Raw genomic sequence first — 21,947 nt, 5'->3', positions numbered from 1 at the left:
CTATGGTTCCCTCCGTTGATCCTCCTGCTCCGGTGTTGGTTGAGGGGGAATTGGAATATGTGGTAGAGAAGATTTTGGATTCTCATTTTTCGAGGCGGAAGCTTCAGTATCTGGTCAAGTGGAAGGGTTATGGCCAGGAGGATAATTCTTGGGTTATTGCCTCCGATGTTCATGCTCCCGATTTGGTTCATGCTTTCCATTTGGCTTGTCCTGATCGGCCTGGGAGCTCTGGTGAGGGTTCGGTGACCCCTCCTCAAGGGGGGGGTACTGTTGTGAGTTCCGTTCTGGAGCTCCCTCCTGTGGTTGCTAATGGTATTTTTGCGAGTTCTGCCCTTGGGCTCCCTCTGGTGGTTTCAAGTGGAACTGCTGCTCCATTAGGTAGCTGTGGCAGCTGCCTTCACTAATCGCCTTGCCTGGGGTTGTTATTTAAACCTGCTCTGGGCTTTAGTCCATGCCTGCTGTCAATGTTCTTGGTTGGATTTGATTCTTCCCTTGGATTTCTCATATGGCCAGTCCTTGTCTGCAAAAGATAAGTTTTGCTAGTTTTGTTTGTCTATTTGCTTGGACTTTATTGCTTTGCATTTTGTCTCTTTTGTCCAGCTTGTCACTATGTCTTATTCAGGCTAGCTGGAAGCTCTGGGAAAGCAGATTTGCCCCTCCACACCGTGAGTCGGTGTGGAGTTCATTTTTGTAAACTCTGCGTGGATTTTGTAGTTTTTAATACTGACCGCACAGTATCCTTTGCTCTCTGTCTATCTAGTTTAGTTTTGGCCTCCCTTTGCTGAAATCTAATTTCATTTCTGTGTTCGTCATTTCCCTCTCCTTTCACAGTCAATATTTGTGGGGGGCTATCTTTCCTTTTGGGGGTTTCTCTGAGGCAAGATAGCTTTCTATTTCCTTCTTTAGGGGTATCTAAAAACAAGAAAAAGAAGCGCACATAGAGTAATACCTTCAGGTGTCGCAATCACGTGGACCCCCACAAAACAGACTCACCTGGTCTGGTTGTGACAGGTCACAACTCCCTTGGATCAGCACGTATGGTCGCAGCAAGCTCCCGGCAAGCAGAACAAATCCACATGGAGAGAAGTAGAACCGGAGAATAGAAGCCGCGCAGACCACAATAAAGGTATCAGAGTTACACACACAGAGTGTGTGTGTAACTCTGATACCTTTATTGTGGTCTGCGCGGCTTCTATTCTCCGGTTCTACTTCTCTCCATGTGGATTTCTTCTTTAGGGGTAGTTATATCTGAGGCTGTGACGAGGTGTCTAGGGAGTGTCAGGAACATCCCACAGCTATTTCTAGTTGTGTTGTTAGGATTAGGGACTGCGGTCAGTAGAGATACCACCTTCTCAGAGCTCGTTCCATGTTGCGTTTTAGCCACCAGGTCATTTCAGTGTGGCCTCTTAACCACCAGGTCATAACAGTTTGCATACATATTAGCGCTTATAAAGGCGGCTGTATTCTTTTGTTTGTGTATTGTGCGGTCATAGCAGCTCGCACCTGTTCACACTTTATTCTGTTATCAGGTTCTGGTCATTTTTTTGTAATGTGAAGTGCATGAGTTCAGATTTATAATGTACATCAAGCCAGTGTGTAACTGGGAATTGACCATAAATGGCCAAAATTATTGAAACTACGATTATTTACCTGATGAATTCCCTTTCACACTTGTACCACCTCTCCAGCGATCCCTATCAATTTCTTTTTAGTGGTTACATGTCATCTAACCCATCACTAGCACCTGCAGTGATGGTGGGGTGAAAAGCACAGCACTGCTGAGGTTAGTGATTAGCTGCAGTGGTCATTTTTGGTGTTTGAAATATGATCATTGCAGGATAATAAAAGCAGACTTGTGGTGAGCATTATTTACTGCCTTCAGACAAATGTTTCTCTTCCCCAGCATTGTGTTTTTTTCCCTGATGGAGTTTGTTCAACTCTAAAACGTGTAAATTAATAAAACTGCTCTTTGTTGAACACCATATCTTCCTCACCAGAACGCAGCGAGAATGCAGCGTATATTCCTTCCAACCATTGTCTCTTCCAGGAAAACCAAAATTCTTAAGTTTTTACTTTTTGAAGCAGTGACTTGGCCAAGCACAATCGACAGACTCGCTATAATTGACACCACAAAAGTGACATGAATTATAGATAGCAGAATTATACACTGCTCAAAAAAATAAAGGGAACACTTAAACAACAGAATATTACTCAAAGTAAATCAAACTTCTGTGAAATCAAACTGTCCACTTAGGAAGCAACACTGTTTGACAATCAATTTCACATGCTGTTGTGCAAACGGAATAGACAACAGATGGAAATTATTGGCATTTATCAAGACACCCTCAATAAAGGAGTGGTTCTGCAGGTGGGGACCACAGACCACATCTCAGTACCAATGCTTTCTGGCTGATGTTTTGGTCACTTGAATGTTGGTTGTGCTTTCACACTTGTGGTAGCGTGAGACGGACTCTACAACCAACACAAGTGGCTCAGGTAGTGCAGCTCATCCAGGATGGCACATCAATGCGAGCTGTGGCAAGAAGGTTTGCTGTGTCTGTCAGCATAGTGTCCAGAGGCTGGAGGCGCTACCAGGAGACAGGCCAGTACACCAGGAGACGTGGAGGGGGCCGTAGGAGGGCAACAACCCAGCATCAGGACCGCTACCTCCACCTTTGTGTAAGGAGGAACAGAGCCCTGCAAATTACCTCCAGCAGGCCACAAATGTGCATGTGTCTGCACAAACGGTTAAAAACCGACTCCATGAGGATCGTCTGAGGGCCCGACATCCACAGATGTGGGTTGTTCTCACAACCCAACACCATGCAGGATGCTTGGCATTTGCCACAGAACACCAGGACTGGCAAATTCGCCACTAGCGCTCTGTGCTCTTCACAGATGAAAGCACGTTCACACTGAGCATATTTGACAGACGTGACAGAGTCTGGAGATGCCATGGAGAGCGATTTGCTGCCTGCAACATCCTTCAGCATGACCGGTTTGGCAGTGGGTCAGTAATGGTTTGGGGTGGCATTTCTTTGGAGGGTCGAACAGCCCACCATGTGCTCGCCAGAGGTAGCCTGACTGCCATTAGGTACCGAGATGAAATCCTCAGACCCCTTGTGAGACCATATGCTGGTGCGGGTGGCCGTGGGTTCCTCTTAATGCCGGATAATACCAGACCTCATGTGTCTGGAGTGAGTCAGCAGTTCCTGCAAGATAAAGGCATTGAAGCTATGGATTGGCCCTCCCGTTCTCCGGACCTGAATCCGATTGAGCAAATCTGGGACATCATGTCTCGCTCCATCCACCAACATCACATTGCACCACAGTCTGTCCAGGAGTTGGCGGATGCCTTAATCCAGGTCTGGGAGGAGATTCCTCAGGAGACCATCTGCTGCCTCATCAGGAGCATGCCCAGGCGTTGTAGGGAGGTCATACAGGCACGTGGAGACCACACACAATACTGAGAATTTTTCCCTGTCATGAGTCATTTCCACTGAAGTTGGATCAGCCTGTAATTTGATTTTCCACTTTGATTTTGAGCATCATTCCAAATCCAGACCTCCATGGGATATTAATTTTGATTTACATTGATAATTGTTATGTTTTATTGTTATGAACACATTCCACTATGCAATGAATAACAATTTGCAACTAGAATATTTAATTCAGAGATATTTAGGATGTGGTATTTTAGTGTTCCCTTTATTTTTTTTGAGCAGTGTACTTTAGTCCGTGACGGGAGGATATAATCTCATGCCGGCACATGAGCAGCTGAAATATGAGCCAAGTGTGGTGCATCTTACTCCAGCAGACTCTGGATCAGCACTAATGTATAAATCACCAGTTTTTTGAAGACCTCCCCCCCCCCCCCAAGTGATTATTTCATTGTAGTATATAAGCTACACTGACCCACCAGGGTCACACATGAGGGTCCTATTCCCAATATAGTCCATCAGTCTATATCTTCATTTTTTAAGGCAATAAATAGCCCACTTAACTAAAAGCTTATAAACCGCTGAAGCAAACGGTTTTGAAGAGATAAAATGACTGTGGATCGTTTCTTTGTATTAGTGCTTTGGAAAACATCTTGCTGTTAGAAAACTACAATTCTCAGCATGCTCTGACGGCCTTGCTCTGTGAGTTGAAAGTTTGCAACAGCTGTAGAGAGTCACATTCATGGCGGCTCCTGGATGCTGTCCTATACTGTACTGTTTGCGGTCACTTTTCCTACTTCTTTAGCCACATGGGGCGTTGTTTCATTTTTCCAGTTATGCTGAAGTAATTCCCAGAAGTAGAGGTAAAACATGAACCCTTACCTCCGTTACAGAATTGTTCCTTCCATATCTGGTTGGTGTAAGCTGGCCCCCTGACTTCCGCATGTGGGGTCAGCCGGAGCTGGTGTATGAATGATCCCTCCAGATCGTAGCGGTGTGACCTGTACAGGACTCACTGTTTGCCTTTCCTCTGGGTCCTGTGTGTTTCTGGAATCTTTTTCTGCTTTCTTTTTGTCACTTTTTGAAACCGTCCACTCCAGTGATATTTGATTGTAGGTGACACCATCCGTACCTCATTGTATTCAGACTGATATCAAAGTGATCCAATGTCTCTCGGACTAGATAATATTTCCCCCATTTATACCCACACTATATGATAAAGTTTATTTTACCATGTAGCTTTCAACAAGAAAATGTTATTTGTATGCAGCCACAACTGCACGTCTTGTAAGTGGATCTTTTAACCAACACAACAACTAGCTATACTGTATGGAGAAAAGTTTAGGGACAGACTTCCTAATCAGGATTCTCATTCAGTCCCATTCGCACAGGTGTTTAACCTCCGACCCCCCCCGTAGATAACCTCCGCTCTCTCCCTCTGTGTATAACCTCCAGCCCTTTGCCCCCTTGGTGAGTAACCTCCAGCCCCTCGCTCCCGGTGAGTAACCACCAGCCCCTCGCCCCCGGTGAATAACCACCAGCCCCTTGCCCCCCCTCGGTGTATAACGTCCACCCTCCCCCCTGCGTATAATCTCCAGCTCCCCCGGTGTATAACCTCCAGCCCCTCACCCCTCCGGTGTATAACCTCCCCCCTCCCCCCCGATGAGTAACCTCCAGCCCCTCGCCCCCCAGTGAGTAACCTCCAGCCCCTCGCCCCCCGGCGAGTAACCTCCAGCCCCTCGCCCCCCGGCGAGTAACCTCCAGCCCCTCGCCCCCGGTGAATAACCACCAGCCCCTCCCCCCCCCCTCGGTGTATAACCTCCCCCCCTCCCCCCGTGTATAACCTCCAGCCCCTCGCCCCCCCGGTGTTTAACCTCCCCCAAGTGAGTAACCTCCAGCCCCTTGCCCCTGGTGAGTAACCTCCAGCCCCTTGCCCCCCGGTGAGTAACCTCCAGCCCCTCGTCCCCGGTGAGTAACCTCCAGCCCCTCGTCCCCCGGTGAGTAACCTCCAGCCCCTCGTCCCCCGGTGAGTAACCACCAGCCCCTCGCCCCCCCCCCCCCGCTGTATAACCTCCACCCTCCCCCTGTGTATAACCTCCAGCCCCCCCGGTGAGTAACCTCCGGCCCCTTGCCCCCCTGGTGAGTAACCTCCAGCCCCACGCCCCCCCCGGTGTTTAACCTCCCCCCGGTGAGTAACCTCCAGCTTCTTGCCCCCCGGTGAGTAACCTCCAGCCCCTTGCCCCCCGGTGAGTAACCTCCGGCCCCTCGCCCCCCAGTGAGTAACCTCCAGCCCCTCGCCCCCGGTGAATAACCACCAGCCGCTCGCCGCCCTCGGTGTATAACCTCCACCCTCCCCCTTGTGTATAACCTCCAGCCCCCCCCCCCCGGTGTATGACCTCCAGCCCCTCGCCCCCCCCGGTGTATAACCTCCACCCTCCCCCTGGTGAGTAACCTCCAGCCCCTTGCCCCCCGGTGAATAACCTCCAGCCCCTTGCCCCCCGGTGAGTAACCTCCAGCCCCTCGTCCCCCGGTGAGTAACCTCCAGCCCCTCGTCCCCCGGTGAGTAACCACCAGCCCCTCGCCCCCCCCGCTGTATAACCTCCACCCTCCCCCTGTGTATAACCTCCAGCCCCCCCCCCCGGTGAGTAACCTCCAGCCCCTCGTCCCCCGGTGAGTAACCACCAGCCCCTCGCCCCCCCCGCTGTATAACCTCCACCCTCCCCCTGTGTATAACCTCCAGCCCCCCCCCCCGGTGAGTAACCTCCGGCCCCTTGCCCCCCTGGTAAGTAACCTCCAGCCCCACGCCCCCCCGGTGTTTAACCTCCCCCCGGTGAGTAACCTCCAGCTTCTTGCCCCCCGGTGAGTAACCTCCAGCCCCTTGCCCCCCGGTGAGTAACCCTCGGCCCCTCGCCCCCCGGTGAGTAACCTCCAGCCCCTCGCCCCCGGTGAATAACCACCAGCCGCTCGCCGCCCTCGGTGTATAACCTCCACCCTCCCCCTTGTGTATAACCTCCAGCCCCCTCCCCCCCCGGTGTATGACCTCCAGCCCCTCGCCCCCCCGGTGTATAACCTCCACCCTCCCCCTGGTGAGTAACCTCCAGCCCCTTGCCCCCCGGTGAATAACCTCCAGCCCCTTGCCCCCCCGGTGAGTAACCTCCAGCCCCTCGTCCCCCGGTGAGACACCTCCAGCCCCTCGTCCCCCGGTGAGACACCTCCAGCCCCTCGTCCCCCGGTGAGACACCTCCAGCCCCTCGTCCCCCGGTGAGCAACCTCCAGCCCCTCGCCCCCCCCGGTGTATAACCTCCACCCTCCCCCCTGTGTATAACCTCCAGCCCCCCTGGTGAGTAACCTCCGGCCCCTCGCCATGCAGTCTGCTTTTACTAATATTCGTGAAAGAGTGTCTGGTGGTGCAGAGCTCAGTGATACCAGCACAGTCCTGTAATAAGAGCCACTGGTGTAACATGTCCGTTCATGAGATTTCTTTTTACCTAAATCTTCACCCATCACCTGTGAGTGATATTATTGAGTAGTGGAAGGAACCGCATTATCTCAGCCACGAAGTCGAGACCACACAAAGTTACAGAGCGGGGTCACTGAATGCTGAGGAGCAGAGGGCAGAAATGTCACCAGCACCCTACTGATCCCATAACTGCAGAGTCCAAACCTCTTCTGGCATTAAAGGGAACCTGTCGCCAGAAGCCGATCGGACTGAACTGTACGGTCTGTGACAATAATAAAAGGTGTGTTTTGGCCTGTAGAGAGGGTTGGGGAAGTTTTTCCAGATTTATACTATGCTGTAAATGAAGCTTTAATGGTGGTGGCCGTCCTTCATGTTGGGAAAACCTGGTAACAGGTTCCCTTTAACATCAGCACAAAAACTGCGTTCACCGGGATCTTCATAGCATTGGTTTCCATGGCCGAGCAGCTGCATGAAAGCGTTACATCACTAAGCACAATGTATAGTGTGATGGAGAGATGTAAAGGCAGCACCAGGGCGCTCTTTGGATTAAAAAAAAATCCTGCTTCTCTATCTGGCATCTGATGGATGAGTCTGGGTCTGACGAATGCCAGGAGAACGTTATCTGCCTGACTGCATTGTGCCAGCGGTAAAGAAACAGGGATAATGCTATTGGGTTGTTTTTCAAGGGTCAACTGAGGTCCCTTCGTTCCAGTGAAGGGCAATCTTAATGCTTCAGCAGAACAAGAACTTTTGGACACTTGTATGCTCCCAACTATGCGGGGACGGTTTGGGGAAGGCCCTTTTCTGTTTTTCATGACTGTGTCCCGCTGCAACAAGCAAGGCCCATGATGGCATGATAGGAGGAGTTGGGTCAGAGCCCTGATTTCAACCCCATTGAACATCTTTGGTATGAACTAGAATGAAGGTTGCAACCAGGCTCCTCCAGACATCCCTCCTCCATATTCAGTATCTGATCCCACAAATTCTCTTCTAAATTAAGGGGCAAATTGTCTCTTCAGAGAGGAAGAGGACTAGGACTCTAGTGCCACCTTTTGGAAGTAGCAATCCTAACAGGATTAAGGGGCAAAAATTCTTGCAGACACCCTCCAAAATCTTGTAGAAATCCTTCCTAGAAGAGCAGAAGCTGTTATAGCTGGAAAAGGGAAACCAACTCCATATTAATGTCTATGCATTTAGAATGGGAGGTCATAGATGGTTCTGTAGGTGTCCCGGTACTTTTGTCTATATAGTGTGCTTTTAACTTGATATAACTGGCATTACATTACATTTTTTAGTACAGATTGTGTCAGTTGATCCAGGCTGAAGTTTCTAAACTGCGGCATGCATCCCCCCACCCTCTTTGCCAGTTACATATGTGGAAGTTATTTTCCTCCGCTAACACTGGAGTTAAATGGGTTGACCCACTACTGCCAGTGATCTTTGGGGTTGATTATAAGTCCCATTATCTGAATGTCATCACTACAGTAAGAAGCTGGGACTGAGGGGATACCCGGCAGTGTTGGAGCAGGAGCGATGGTATTGGTGAGGTAAGTATTAGGGATGAGCGAACATGCTCGGATAAGGTGTTATCTGAGCATGCTCAAATAATATGCTCGAGTCCCCACATAGGGCTCAAACATATTATTCGAGCACACTGAACACACTCTGTTAGCACCTGAGCATGGTGAGATAGCAAGATAACAGCTTATCCAAGCACGATCACTCATCACTAGTAAGTATGCCTCTTTTTAAATTTTGGTCATCTTTATGAACTGTTCAAAAAATACTTTTTATTTGCTAGACATCCAGAATAGCAATTTAATGGCTACTGTCCTTTAACAGTGTGAGGCTTAGCTACCCTGTCTGCAGTGACATCTAACTGGTTCTGATGAGTAGATAGAAAAGCTATGTAGTGGATAGAAGCATCAGCAATGCTACTGCTTCTATTAGACCGAGCAATTGCTTGATTGCCTTGTTTCTCTCCAATATAGCTGTGCTAATGTAAGGACTTAGGACTGGTTTTATATGTTAATGATGCAGCGGTAAATGCGGGATGATAGAATCTCAGGAAAAGAAGGGTAGTTGGAAAGCAAATTCTAAGACCGTGGGGTTTTTGTATGTGACTGATTTTTCCAGCAAATTAAATGTAACTACATATTTTTCATTTTACCGTATATACTCAAGTGTAAGCCGACCTGAGTATAAGCTGAGGCACCTAATTTTGCCACGGAAAACTGGTTAAGCTTATTGACTCGAGTATAAGCCGAGTATGCATTGTCCCCTCATCCCTGTCCTGGTATGTGTGGCTCCCCCTGTCCTGTCCTGGTATGTGCGGCTCCCCCTCATCCCTGTCCTGGTATGTGTGGCTCCATCATCCCTGTCCTGGTATGTGTGGCTCCCCCTGTCCTGTCCTGGTATGCGTGGCTCCCCCTCATCCCTGTCCTGGTATGTGTGGCTCCCCCTCATCCCTGTCCTGGTATGTGTGGCTCCCCCTGTCCTGTCCTGGTATGTGTGGCTCCCCCTCATCCCTGTCCTGGTATGCGTGGCTCTCCCTCATCCCTGTCCTGGTATGTGTGGCTCCCTCTGTCCTGTCCTGGTATGTGTGGCTCCCCCTCATCCCTGTCCTGGTATGTGTGGCTCCCTCTCTCCTGTCCTGGTATGTGTGGCTCCCCCTCATCCCTGTCCTGGTATGTGTGGCTCCCTCTGTCCTGTCCTGGTATGTGTGGCTCCCCCTCATCCCTGTCCTGGTATGTGTGGCTCCCCCTCATCCCTGTCCTGGTATGTGTGGCTCCCCCTCATCCCTGTCCTGGTATGTGTGGCTCCCCCTCATCCCTGTCCTGGTATGTGTGGCTCCCCCTCATCCCTGTCCTGGTATGTGTGGCTTCCCCTCATCCCTGTCCTGGTATGTGTGGCTCCCTCTGTCCTGTCCTGGTATGTGTGGCTCCCCCATCATCCCTGTCCTGGTATGTGTGGCTCCCTCTGTCCTGTCCTGGTATGCGTGGCTCCCCCTCATCCCTGTCCTGGTATGTGTGGCTCCCCCTCATCCCTGTCCTGGTATGTGTGGCTCCCCCTCATCCCTGTCCTGGTATGTGTGGCTCCCCCTGTCCTGTCCTGGTATGTGTGGCTCCCCCTCATCCCTGTCCTGGTATGTGTGGCTCCCCCTCATCCCTGTCCTGGTATGTGTGGCTCCCCCTCATCCCTGTCCTGGTATGTGTGGCTCCCCCTGTCCTGTCCTGGTATGTGTGGCTCCCCCTCATCCCTGTCCTGGTATGTGTGGCTCCCCCTCATCCCTGTCCTGGTATGTGTGGCTCCCCCTCATCCCTGTCCAGGTATGTGTGGCTCACCCTGTCCTGTCCTGGTATGTGTGGCTCCCCCTCATCCCTGTCCTGGTATGTGTGGCTCACCCTGTCCTGTCCTGGTATGTGTGGCTCCCCCTCATCCCTGTCCTTGTATGTGTGGCTCCCCCTCATCCCTGTCCTGGTATGTGTGGTTCCCCCTCATCCCTGTCCTGGTATGTGTGGCTCCCCCTGTCCTGTCCTGGTATGTGTGGCTCCCCCTCATCCCTGTCCTGGTATGTGTGGCTCCCCCTGCCCTGTCCTGGTATGTGTGGCTCCCCCTCATCCCTGTCCTGGTATGTGTGGCTCCCCCTCATCCCTGTCCTGGTATGTGTGGCTCCCCCTCATCCCTGTCCTGGTATGTGTGGCTCCCCCTCATCCCTGTCCTGGTATGTGTGGCTTCCCCTCATCCCTGTCCTGGTATGTGTGGCTCCCTCTGTCCTGTCCTGGTATGTGTGGCTCCCCCATCATCCCTGTCCTGGTATGTGTGGCTCCCTCTGTCCTGTCCTGGTATGTGTGGCTCCCCCTCATCCCTGCCCTGGTATGTGTGGCTCCCCCTCATCCCTGTCCTGGTATGTGTGGCTCCCCCTGTCCTGTCCTGGTATGTGTGGCTCCCCCTCATCCCTGTCCTGGTATGTGTGGCTCCCCCTCATCCCTGTCCTGGTATGTGTGGCTCCCCCTCATCCCTGTCCTGGTATGTGTGGCTCCCCCTGTCCTGTCCTGGTATGTGTGGCTCCCCCTCATCCCTGTCCTGGTATGTGTGGCTCCCCCTCATCCCTGTCCTGGTATGTGTGGCTCCCCCTCATCCCTGTCCTGGTATGTGTGGCTCCCCCTCATCCCTGTCCTGGTATGTGTGGCTCCCCCTGTCCTGTCCTGGTATGTGTGGCTCCCCCTCATCCCTGTCCTTGTATGTGTGGCTCCCCCTCATCCCTGTCCTGGTATGTGTGGTTCCCCCTCATCCCTGTCCTGGTATGTGTGGCTCCCCCTGTCCTGTCCTGGTATGTGTGGCTCCCCCTCATCCCTGTCCTGGTATGTGTGGCTCCCCCTGTCCTGTCCTGGTATGTGTGGCTCCCCCTCATCCCTGTCCTGGTATGTGTGGCTCCCCCTGTCCTGTCCTGGTATGTGTGGCTCCCCCTCATCCCTGTCCTGGTATGTGTGGCTCCCCCTGTCCTGTCCTGGTATGTGTGGCTCCCCCTCATCCCTGTCCTGGTATGTGTGGCTCCCCCTGTCCTGTCCTGCTATACGTGGCTCCCCCTGTCGCTGTCCTGGTATGTAGAGAATCAGCGATGGCGCGAGAAGGGTGAGTATGATGTCTTCTGTTAGCCGGCTGCTCCGCCGCACCCCCTTCCCCTACCGGCTTTCTGGACAATGACTCGTGTATAAGCCGAGGGGGGCGTTTTCAGCACAAAAAAATTTCTGAAATTCTCGGCTTATACATGAGTATATACGGTATTTTTTTTTCATTAACTATTTTTATTCTCACCACATAATACCCTTGGATATAACCCTATGATTAAAATTTTTTAAACAGATGACATGATACAGATTTGAAAATGGAACATACAAGTAAATGTACCCTCCAGTAAGTGTAAAAACGAGGACCAAAGTCGAAAATGAGCAGTCCACAGCTAATGACATTATTTTCAATAACAATAAAGGGTTGTCCATAATCTGTCTCCATCCCTACATCTTTGACCTATCCCTCACATACCTCCTCAAATGTAATTTCCAGAACCTCACAACATCTTCTTTCATCCACCCTTGCATGCTCCTCACATAACCATCTCCAAGGTTTTCCCGAGCATCCCCTATACTCTAGAACTCATTCTCTAAAGTCATCTTCCACAATGGAAACCTTCAGGCACAACCTAAAAGCTTACTGTATCTCTTCAGGAAAGGCTACAACGTGCAATAACCCTGCTGCCACCTCAGTACCACCAGAGCTGGTCCAATCCCCCCGACCTCCTTTCTTTCCCCAGTACCTTGTAGATGCAATCCATTAGGCAGAGTCTTCTTCCCCTCTGACCAGTCTGTCTCTGTAATTGTGTTATTGTACCTGTATTTATAAGTATGTACACCATCTTCACATATACAGCACACTGGAATTATTGGTACTTTGGAATAAAAATATGTTAGGATTACGTTCACATTATAAATCCTATCGAACATAAGGTGGCTCTCATCCACACTAATGATTCTCTTTCCACTTTTTTCTGCTAAATTGAGGACGATCCATAAAAATGGAAAGAGCATCATATATGTAGAAAGGTAAGCGGTTGATGTAAACAGAACTATTATACAAGCAAGTATAAATGAGGATTTTAGTACTATCACATGGTAGGCGGACTCAAGTTAATTGTGGAAGATGTTGGTGTTGGACTCAGCGATGGAATGTCTGAAAGTGGAGACCTTTATTTTAATCACTGTAACTGATCTTACTTGATATGTTGATATTCATGGAAGGGATGCAGTTTTCAGAGTTGGCCCTAGAGGAGGTAGAAAAATGTTTTTCCAAAGTTGACAGTTTTTCCTAATTGTAGGACTTTTATACAGTTCCTGCATTTGTTTAGCTTTCAACGTGTGGCATTAGACCCTCGGAGGACACAAACCAACCATTTACTTGATATTTTGATATTTTATTGTTGCTTATATCTATAACGTTTCCTTTATTTGGATTGTTTCAAATTAATTTGTATCTACATGTAAAGTTATACAGGCAGCATAATATTCTACTAACCCAATACATTGCAAACTTTCCAACCTGAAGTAAAAAAAAAAAAAGACGGGTTGTACAAATATAGAGGCGGCTATTTTCATTTGTTGCTTCAGTTTTTCCATCTATGTATGTATGTATCATAACTTTTGATTTTTCAATCAACAAAGCCATCTGAGTAGTTGAAATTGTTAATGGATAAGGATTGTTGTGGCTTACAATAGGGAACATTTATTAATCCTGTCCTAAGCGTTAGAGAGGGTAAACTTATACTAGGCAGTCGTAAAGAGGTTGTCTGGTCTTAGGGTACAAATCTGAAATGACTGCAGACTTGTGAATCCTCACATTGCGCTCACTGCACACTTTGAGGATTCTCCGGGGCTGGTGTCGGGAGCAGACGGTCATGTGGTCGTAAGTATGCGATTTGCATACATTCGGTCACGTGTCGATTAGACGTGCACGGCCTCACTGAATAAAAGTCAGTGGAGCTAGGCCGAGCTTGTCTAGCCGTGGTATGGCCAGAAGTATGCAAATTGCTTCCTGTACTAGAGAATTCTTGCAGTGCGCTCGCTGTCAGTATTCAAAAGTCCACATAGTGTGATAGCAGACTTTAACCTCAAGCCTGGTCACCCCCTTTAATTTGTTCCAAATTTATCAAAGTGGCTAGTGAAGGTTTACAAATCAGATGCATATTTATACTGTATAGTATTACGCCCCGATTCATGAAGACCAGCTATTTTCTGTCCTGTCTCCTGTCTTGATGAGGAGGTGTGTTGGAGACACTCCAGCTCCTGGTTTATTAAGAGGCGCTCGCCTCGTAATGAATCAGTAGCGTGTCACAAGGGGTGTCATCTCTGGCGTGATGAAAACCACAGCTCTTGATGAATTAGATGAGCTGTGGTGTCCCACATCAGATCTGCCCATTTTGGCGGAACTAGTAGAAACTGGCATTAAACAGTCAAAAATCACAAAATTTTTGCGACTTTTCAAAGCGATTTATTCTTGAATTCTGGTAAACTTGCTTTGATAAATTGGGTCTTAGTTTACATCAACCGTTAGTTGTCTTATTTTGGTGCACAAGATCTCAATTTTGGTCACATTCCCTTTCCTATCTAGCTATGTCTCCTTTTGGCCATACCATATACTCATGTCAAGCGTGTTGAAAAACACATGTAGAACACATATTTGTGGAGCAAAGCTTGTAAAGCAGTTTTTGACAAAAGCCAAAAATAAAATCAGCCCCAGTATGTTAACTATGTCCATCAGTGGATGCCCCCATCCCTCCCTCCCTCTAGCTTCATTCACTTTATTAAAAGTGTTGCGAGTGGCATAAAAATGAAGAACGTTGTGATTTTTTGTGTAGAACAGATGTAAACCGAAATTTCCGGTTTTCAATGTAGCAGAAAACTGAATATTATTGTATCATCTCTATGATTGAACTACAACTCCCACAATTGCAATGCAGTGGATTGGAGTCTTGCAGTCTTGGGACTTGACTGTGCAGTATTTACTCTACTGTATTGCATTGATCGTGCTCGGGGCGTGTGTATGTGGCATTGTATGAGTACACGTGTGACGCAGGAATGACAGATTATTCATGATGATAATTAGTAGGTCAGCAGTTGAAATATTTTGCATTCTTTTCCAGTCCTGGCAGCTGCTGTGTTTGCCTTCCGAGCAATGAACCTGATGGAGGTGACATCACTGGCTGCTGCTGAAGTAAGGATAAGTTACGCTCTGATGAGATCGAAATAGTTCCTGACCCACTGCCAACCAAAGTAACTTAAGCTTCCCATGTTCCTTCTCAAGAAATGCAAGCCCCTCTGCCTAAATTCCTGCTAAAATGAAGCTGTAGCCACATGCAATGGCCTATACCCGTTGACGTGACTTGGATTGTACGGCTTGCCGCTTGTCTTTCCTTTGAACCAAAGTTCCGTCTAATTTTTCTATACCTTTTTTAATTAGTTTACCTAATTGTAATTTTATATTTGCATTCTCATTATTATGTTACAGATAGTCTTTTTTTTTATTACTTTTACACCCAACATACTTTTATATTTTCCTTTAAATTTTATTACTATTTTGTACAATTATTTCATAATTCTATATTTTTTTTTTAATGTTTTTTTTTTTTTAAGGAGAAGCTGTAGTTCAGCTAGGAAGCAAGTGCCGTAATGAGTCACATTGCCAGACTGGAGAATTAGCTGTTAAATGAATATTGCTTACGATGTAGGCACAGGATTCATAATGTGCCTTTATTTTTAGCCCCAAGTTGAAATTTTAGACCTGTTAAACCCTCATGATACCATCTGTATTTGCAGCGTGTCTAAAGGCCAAGATAAAATACACTTCCTTAGTCGTCTGTGGGAGGAATCATTTGCATTGACATACCTAGGTTTTTACACTCATTTATGAAGTTGTAAGATACAAGTCTGCACTATAAAGAGATCAGTTTTTAGACCACTAGATCACTGAGGCGATTGCCAACTTACTTGGTGGTCGAACAACATTGCTTGGATTTTTCTGGTGCCGCTAGGAACAGTCATAGCAGAAACTATGGCTGGAGCACCTGCTCTAGTCTGCATGTTAGAATACATAAAATGAATTTGTTTACAGTCATTAATGGTGGCGGCATTATTGTTATTATTTATTTTGGTTACATAGAGCCATCATATATGTCAGTGCATTACACATGTCATCACTCGCTGTCTGTAACAAGGCTCAGAACATAAATTCACATGAAACACAAGGAGAACATACAAACCTCATGGCTGGATTTGATCCTAGGAAACCATTAGATTAAACGGACACTGTCACCTGAATTTGGAGGGAACAATCTTCAGCCATGGAGGCGGGGTTTTTGGGTTTTTGATTCACCCTTTCCTTACCCGCTGGCTGCATGCTGGCTGCAATATTGGATTGAAGTTCATTCTCTGTCCTCCATAGTACACGCCTGTGCAAGGCAAGATTACCTTGTGCAGGCATGTACTATGGAGGACAGAGAATGAACTTCAATCCAATATTGCAGCCAGCATGCAGCTAGCGGGTATGGAAAGGGTGAATCAAAAACCCCAAAACCCCGCCTCCATGGCTGAAGATTGTTCCCTCCAAATTCAGGTGACAGTGTCCCCTTAAGCAATAGTCTTAACCACTGTGCCACTGTGTATATATACACAGTCATGGCCGAAATTGTTCCATAAAATTAAGTATTTCTGCCAGAACGTTATTGCAATTGCACATGTTTTGTTATACACATGTTTATTTCTTTTGTGTGTATTTGAACAATACAAAAAAACCCAGAGACATAAAAATGCTAGACTGCAGTTTGCCAACGTGTACGTGAGTAAGCTAAAATCCTCCTGGGAAAGCGTCTCGTGGACTGATGAGACCAGGATAGAGCTTTTTGGTAAAGCACATCATTCTACTGTATACAGAAAATAGAATGAGACCCTCAGAGAAAAGACCATTGAACCTCCACCATATTTTAGTATAGGTACTAAAATGTTTGGAGTTGTTTTGCTGCCTCTAACACTGGATGCCTTCACTGTGCGCAAGGCATGATGAAATCTGAAGATAACCAAAGGTTTTTAGGTCACAATGTAGAGCCCAGTGTCAGAAAGCTGGGATTGCATCCTAGGTCATGGGTCTTCCCGCAGAACAATAACCCAAAATATACTTCAAGAAGCACCCAGAAATGCATGGAAACAAAGCGCTGGAGAGTTCTGAAATGGACAGCAATGAGTTCAAACCTAAGTCCCATTGAATACCTGTGGAGAGATCTTAAAATTGCTGTTGGGAGAAGGCACCCTTGAAATTTGAGAGACCTGGAGCAGTTTGGTATAGGCTGGGTTCCCATTGCGTTATGGGACCGCGTTAAACGGACAGCGTTGCACGGCGAAATTAACGCCGTGCAACGCGGCCGTTAACTCGCCCATTCACTCTAATGGGAACGCGCTACACTAGCGCGTGCCATGTTCGGCACGCGCTAGCGACGCGCCGGAGATTCCTGGCGCGCCGCGGACGCTGCTTGCAGCGTCCGAGGCACGCCCGCGGTCCGTTCCCCGCTCTCGCAGATCAGGGATCTGCGAGAGCGGGGACGTTACCGCGACCCCGAACGCGGCCCCATAAAAAACATTGCGTTAGCGCAATCCGCTAGTGCTAAACGGATTGCACTAACGCAATGTGACCCTAGCCTAAGAAACTTGGTGGTTATAGGAAGCGCTTGATTGGAGTTATTTATTCCGCAGGGTATGCAACCAAACATTAAGTTGAGAATGATAGCAATGTGTTATTCTTATTTAAACAAAGGAAATAAACATGTGTATAACAAAATGTAGCGCCGGAATCCATTCATGCTGCCCCTCTTCCCCAGTAGGGACAGCAGCTTACTCACCGCCGCGGTCCCAGTCCCGCACTTACTCCTTCTTCTATGTCTGCTGCTGCTGCTGCCCGAGGTGCGTGCACGGTTCACAAATCTCCTGGGCACTGTGCTTGGGGCATGCGTGCATTCCCTTTTTCTTAAAGGGGTGGCATGTGCTGTCCTAAAGTGTCCTGAGCTATCTTCTATTTAAGGCACCTCCACCATGGAGGTGCCTGATCAACATGGTCACTTAGCCCTTAGCATACTTGTTAGTTGTTGGGTCCCCAGTACCCGTCAGTCTACCTGTCCTCTACCTGTCTGCCTGTACTTTCTTGTATATCTCCATTTCAGCCAGTCCAATCTGCACCTGACAGGGATCATCTGAATATCAGCCGGTCCTGTCTGCACCTGCCAGTGCTCATATGTATATCAACCAGTCCAGTCCGCACCTGCTAGTGCTCATCTGTATGTCAGCTGGACCAGTCCACACCAGCTGATTTGTATATATGCGGAACCAGCCTCCACCAGCCAGTGCCTATCTGTATACCAGGCAGACTCGTCTGTATCCATGGTCCCTGTCTGCATTTGCTGTCCCTCCCTCTGGACCGTTCTTTTGGGGGTCTGCTGCTGTGCATCCGTAGTGTGTCCTAGAGTAGCACTTGGTGTTGATCAAGAGCCAAGCTTAACCCCACTACCAGGGGCTCTAGTGAAGACTCATGTGCTCACCTAGTAACGCCTCTCCATGTTCTCTTCGGACCATGGCATAGTGGTTCCACCATTCCCGTTACACAAATATGTGTAATTGCAATATGTTTCTGGGAGAAATACTTCATTTTGTGGAACAATTTCAAAGGTGCCAACACTTTCGGCCATTCCTGTATGTATGTATTTATGTATGTATGTATGTAAAGTGGGTACGGAAAGTATTCAGACCCCTTTAAATTTCTCACTCTTTGTTTCATTGCAGCCGTTTGGTAAATTCAAAAAAGTTGATTTTTTTTCTCATTAATGTACACTCTGCACCCCATCTTGACTGAAAAAGAACTGAAATGTGGAAATTTTTGTAAATTTAATGAAAAAGAAAAACTGAAATATCATATGGTCATTAGTATTCAGACCCTTTGCTCAGGGCTTTATATTTAAGTCACATGCTGTCCATTTCCTGGTGATCCTCCTTGAGATGGTTCTACTCCTTCATTGGAGTCCAGCTGTGTTTAATTAAACTGATGGGACTTTATTTGTAAAGGCACATACCTATCTATATAAGACCTCACAGCTCACAGTGCATGTCAGACCAAATGAGAATCATGAGGTCAAAAGAAATAGCCAAGGAGCTCAGAGATAAGAATTGTGGCAAAGCACAGCTCTGGCCATGGTTACAACAGAATTTCTGCAGTACTCAAGGTTCCTAAGAGCACAGTGGTCTCCATAATCTTTAAATGGAAGAAGTTTGGGACTACCAGAAGTCTTCCTAGACCTGGCCGTCTAGCGAAACTGAGCAATCGTGGGAGAAGGGCCTTGGTGAGAGAGGTAAAGAAGAACCCCAAGATCATTGTGACTGAGCTCCAGAGATGTAGTAGGGAGATGGGAGAAAGTTCCACAAAGTCAATTATCACTGCAGCCCCCCACCAGTCAGGCCTTTACGGCAGAGTGGCCTGACAGTAGCCTCTGCTCAGTGAAAGACATATGAAAGCCCGCATAGAGTTTGCTAAAAAAAAAAAATTCATGAAGGACTCCCAGACTATGAGAAATAAGATTCTCTGGTCTGATGAGACGATGATAGACCTTTTTGGTGATAATTCTAAGCGGCATGTGTGGAGAAAACTAGGCACTGCTCATCACCTGCCCAATATAATCCCAACAGTGAAACGTGGTGGCAGCATCATGCTATGGGGGTATTTTCAGCTGCAGAGACAGGATGACTGGTCGTCATTGAAGAAAACATGAATGCGGCCAAGTACAGAGATATCCTGGATGAAAACCTCTTCCAGAGTGCTCGGGACCTCAGACTTGGCCGAAGGTTCACCTTCCAACAAGACAATGACCCTAACCACACAGCTAAAATAAAGGAGTAGTTTCAGGACAACTCTGTGACTATTCATGACTAGCACAGCCAGAGCCCTGACCTAAACCCAATTGAGCATCTCCGGAGAGACCTGAAAATGGCTGTCCACCAACATTCACCAATCAACCTGATGGAACTGGAGAGGATCTGCAAGGAAGAATGGCAGAGGATCCCTAAATCCAGGTGTGAAAAACTTGCTGCATCATTCCCAAGAAGACTCATGGCTGCACTAGCTCAAAAGGCGCTTCTACTCAATACTGAGCAAAGGGTCTGAATACGTACGACCATGTGATATTTCAGTTTTTCTTTTTTAATAAATTTGCAAACATTTCTGTGGGGTTTCAGTCAAAATGGGGTGCAGAGTGTACATTAATGAGAAAAAAATGAACTTTTTTGAATTTACCAAATATGTGTGTGTGTTAAAATATAAAATATACAGTGCCTTTGAAAAGTATTCATGTCTCGTGAACTTTTCCACATTTTTTCACGTTAAACCCACAGGTTAAATACGTATATGTTAAGTAACCAGGACATTGTAACAATGAAAGGCAGAACATGATGTATGCTACTATTTTAAGTCATTGATCAACACCAAGCTGCAGCCAACAGTGTGACCTCTGTACTTCAGCTCTAGTACTTTCTCAAGATTAAATATTCATAAACCGATGAAATTATAAAAACAGTATGAGAGCCTGGCATACCTTTTCCAAATAATTCACTCTTTTTCCCTTTTACCCCCAGGCTGTCCTCGCGGATATATCAACCCTGAAAGTCATGCCTCTTCTCCAGATCTTTCTGTTTGCAGTTGTCACCTAATCTCCCCACCAGTGTCCAATACCACAGGAATCAGCCAGGAGCTATGCAGTATATACAACCAAAGCGAGACTCTGCTCATAAATATCTGGCTCATTGAATTTGGGAATACACAATTGCAGTTTTACAAGCAAGTAACATATCCTCTGCAAGAAGGCTTGTTTAGGAAAATCAATATTTACCAAGTATTTCCACTTTTTGTTGCACTGAACAGATCTGTAAATAAAGCATGATACCTCTAGGATCTCATGTTAAATCCTAGCTTCTCCACTTTGTGACACTGTACCAATAGTTTTGTGGTTTGGACATATAATTTTCCAAAATCCTATTAAATACTGAAAGCACCTCAGTGGAGAATAAATGTTTATTCTATTAAGAGCCTTTACCTACAGAACTCTACATTTACTGATGAGCCATTACGGAAAATGAAATCTCTTGCTTAGCATGTGGCTCCTCTTGTCACTTTGGCTAGGCTGCTCCTTGCCCAGTAGAAAGGATTCTCTGAAGACCCCTGCTATTTTAAATTGGGGAGATTTATCATAAAAATTGTTTGAAGTGATATATTACATAGTGACCAATGCCAAATAGTAGAAATATATTTAGATGATTGAAGGCACAATCTGGATTACAGAAATGATCAATTGGATAAGTGAAAATCTGTTACGGTGACTACCATTGGGACTCCCACAGATTGCAAGAACTGGGACCTCATGTCCTCAGTCTCCACCATGATTATTCCCTGGCACCAATCTTTAGTAATGTAATGGATTAGCTAGTTGTAAGGGTCCGACCGGCAGCACTAAACAGCTTCCGATCGGTAAGCGTTTAATAGCCTGGTTGACACAGGAAGACCATTCTAAGCAATGTACTCACAACGGTCTGTAGTAGATCTCTCCGTGTGCATAGGCTGCCATTGTTCTAGACAGTGTGAGTCCTGTTTACACAGTTCAATGCTCTACAGAAAGCGAAGATCTTTTGCATAAGAGATCATTTTACCCAAAGAAGGAGCTTTTATGAGGTCATCAGCAGCCTGTTTACACTGAAAGATAATTACATGATTATAATCAGTAGAGTTGGGCGAACCTAAACAGTAAAGTTCGGCGTCCGTACCGAACATCCACTGTCAGGGCACGGATACCGAACATGGACTTCCCCGGGAAGTCCATGTTACTGTTCGGGTTCGGCCCTCCAAACACCAGATGTTTTTCACTCTGTCATGTGCATGACAGTGCAGCAAACATTGCTTCTGATCGACAGTAAAATCATTACATCCGGTCAGATGGTTCCCATGCTGTCAAATGACTTTGTGAGCCCACAGCTGTGATTGGAGGTAAAAGGTTTACCACCGGTCACTGGCGTTGACTGATGGGACTAATGCTTCCATCAGCTTACGCCTGCTGCCGCTAATAACCGTGAGAGCAGGCAGTGGCTGATGGGAGTATTGATCAGCAGACTCCTGCTCTCTAAAAAATATAATTAAATGAAAGAAAAAAAGGCATAGGTTCCCCTGTATTTTTGATAACCAGCCAGACAAAAGTGACAGCTGGGCACTGCAACCCTTAGCTGTCAGCGTTAGCAAGGCTGGTTATCAAAAATAAGAGCTGTCCCCACGCTATTTTTTTAAATTATTTAAATAAATAAAAAAGCGGCGTGTTTGACAACCAGCCAAGCTAAAGCACATAGCTGGGGGCCGGTATTCTCAAGCTGATAAGTGGCCATGGATTTTGGCCCCCAGCCTAAAAATAGCAGCCCGCAGCCGCC

General features: G+C 47.2%; 1 protein-coding gene across 2 annotated transcripts in view; it reads left to right on the top strand.

The window, feature by feature from the left end:
* TBC1D19 (TBC1 domain family member 19) overlaps window positions 1-20,532 on the top strand; it is a 271,020-nt gene extending 250,488 nt beyond the window's left edge. For both annotated transcript variants that reach the window (XM_069744638.1, XM_069744639.1), the window contains exons 20-21: window positions 14,597-14,667; window positions 20,115-20,532. In XM_069744638.1, coding sequence (XP_069600739.1) covers window positions 14,597-14,667; window positions 20,115-20,189 — 146 coding nt within the window. In that variant the 3' untranslated portion in view covers window positions 20,190-20,532. The remainder of the gene's footprint in view (window positions 1-14,596; window positions 14,668-20,114) is intronic.
* Window positions 20,533-21,947: the final 1,415 nt, after the last annotated feature.

This window comes from Ranitomeya imitator, chromosome 1 (assembly GCF_032444005.1).
Source record: "Ranitomeya imitator isolate aRanImi1 chromosome 1, aRanImi1.pri, whole genome shotgun sequence".
Classification (NCBI taxonomy): Eukaryota; Metazoa; Chordata; class Amphibia; order Anura; family Dendrobatidae; genus Ranitomeya; species Ranitomeya imitator.
Note: the sequence above shows the minus strand (reverse complement) of the source record. Positions and strands in the feature narration are given on the sequence as shown.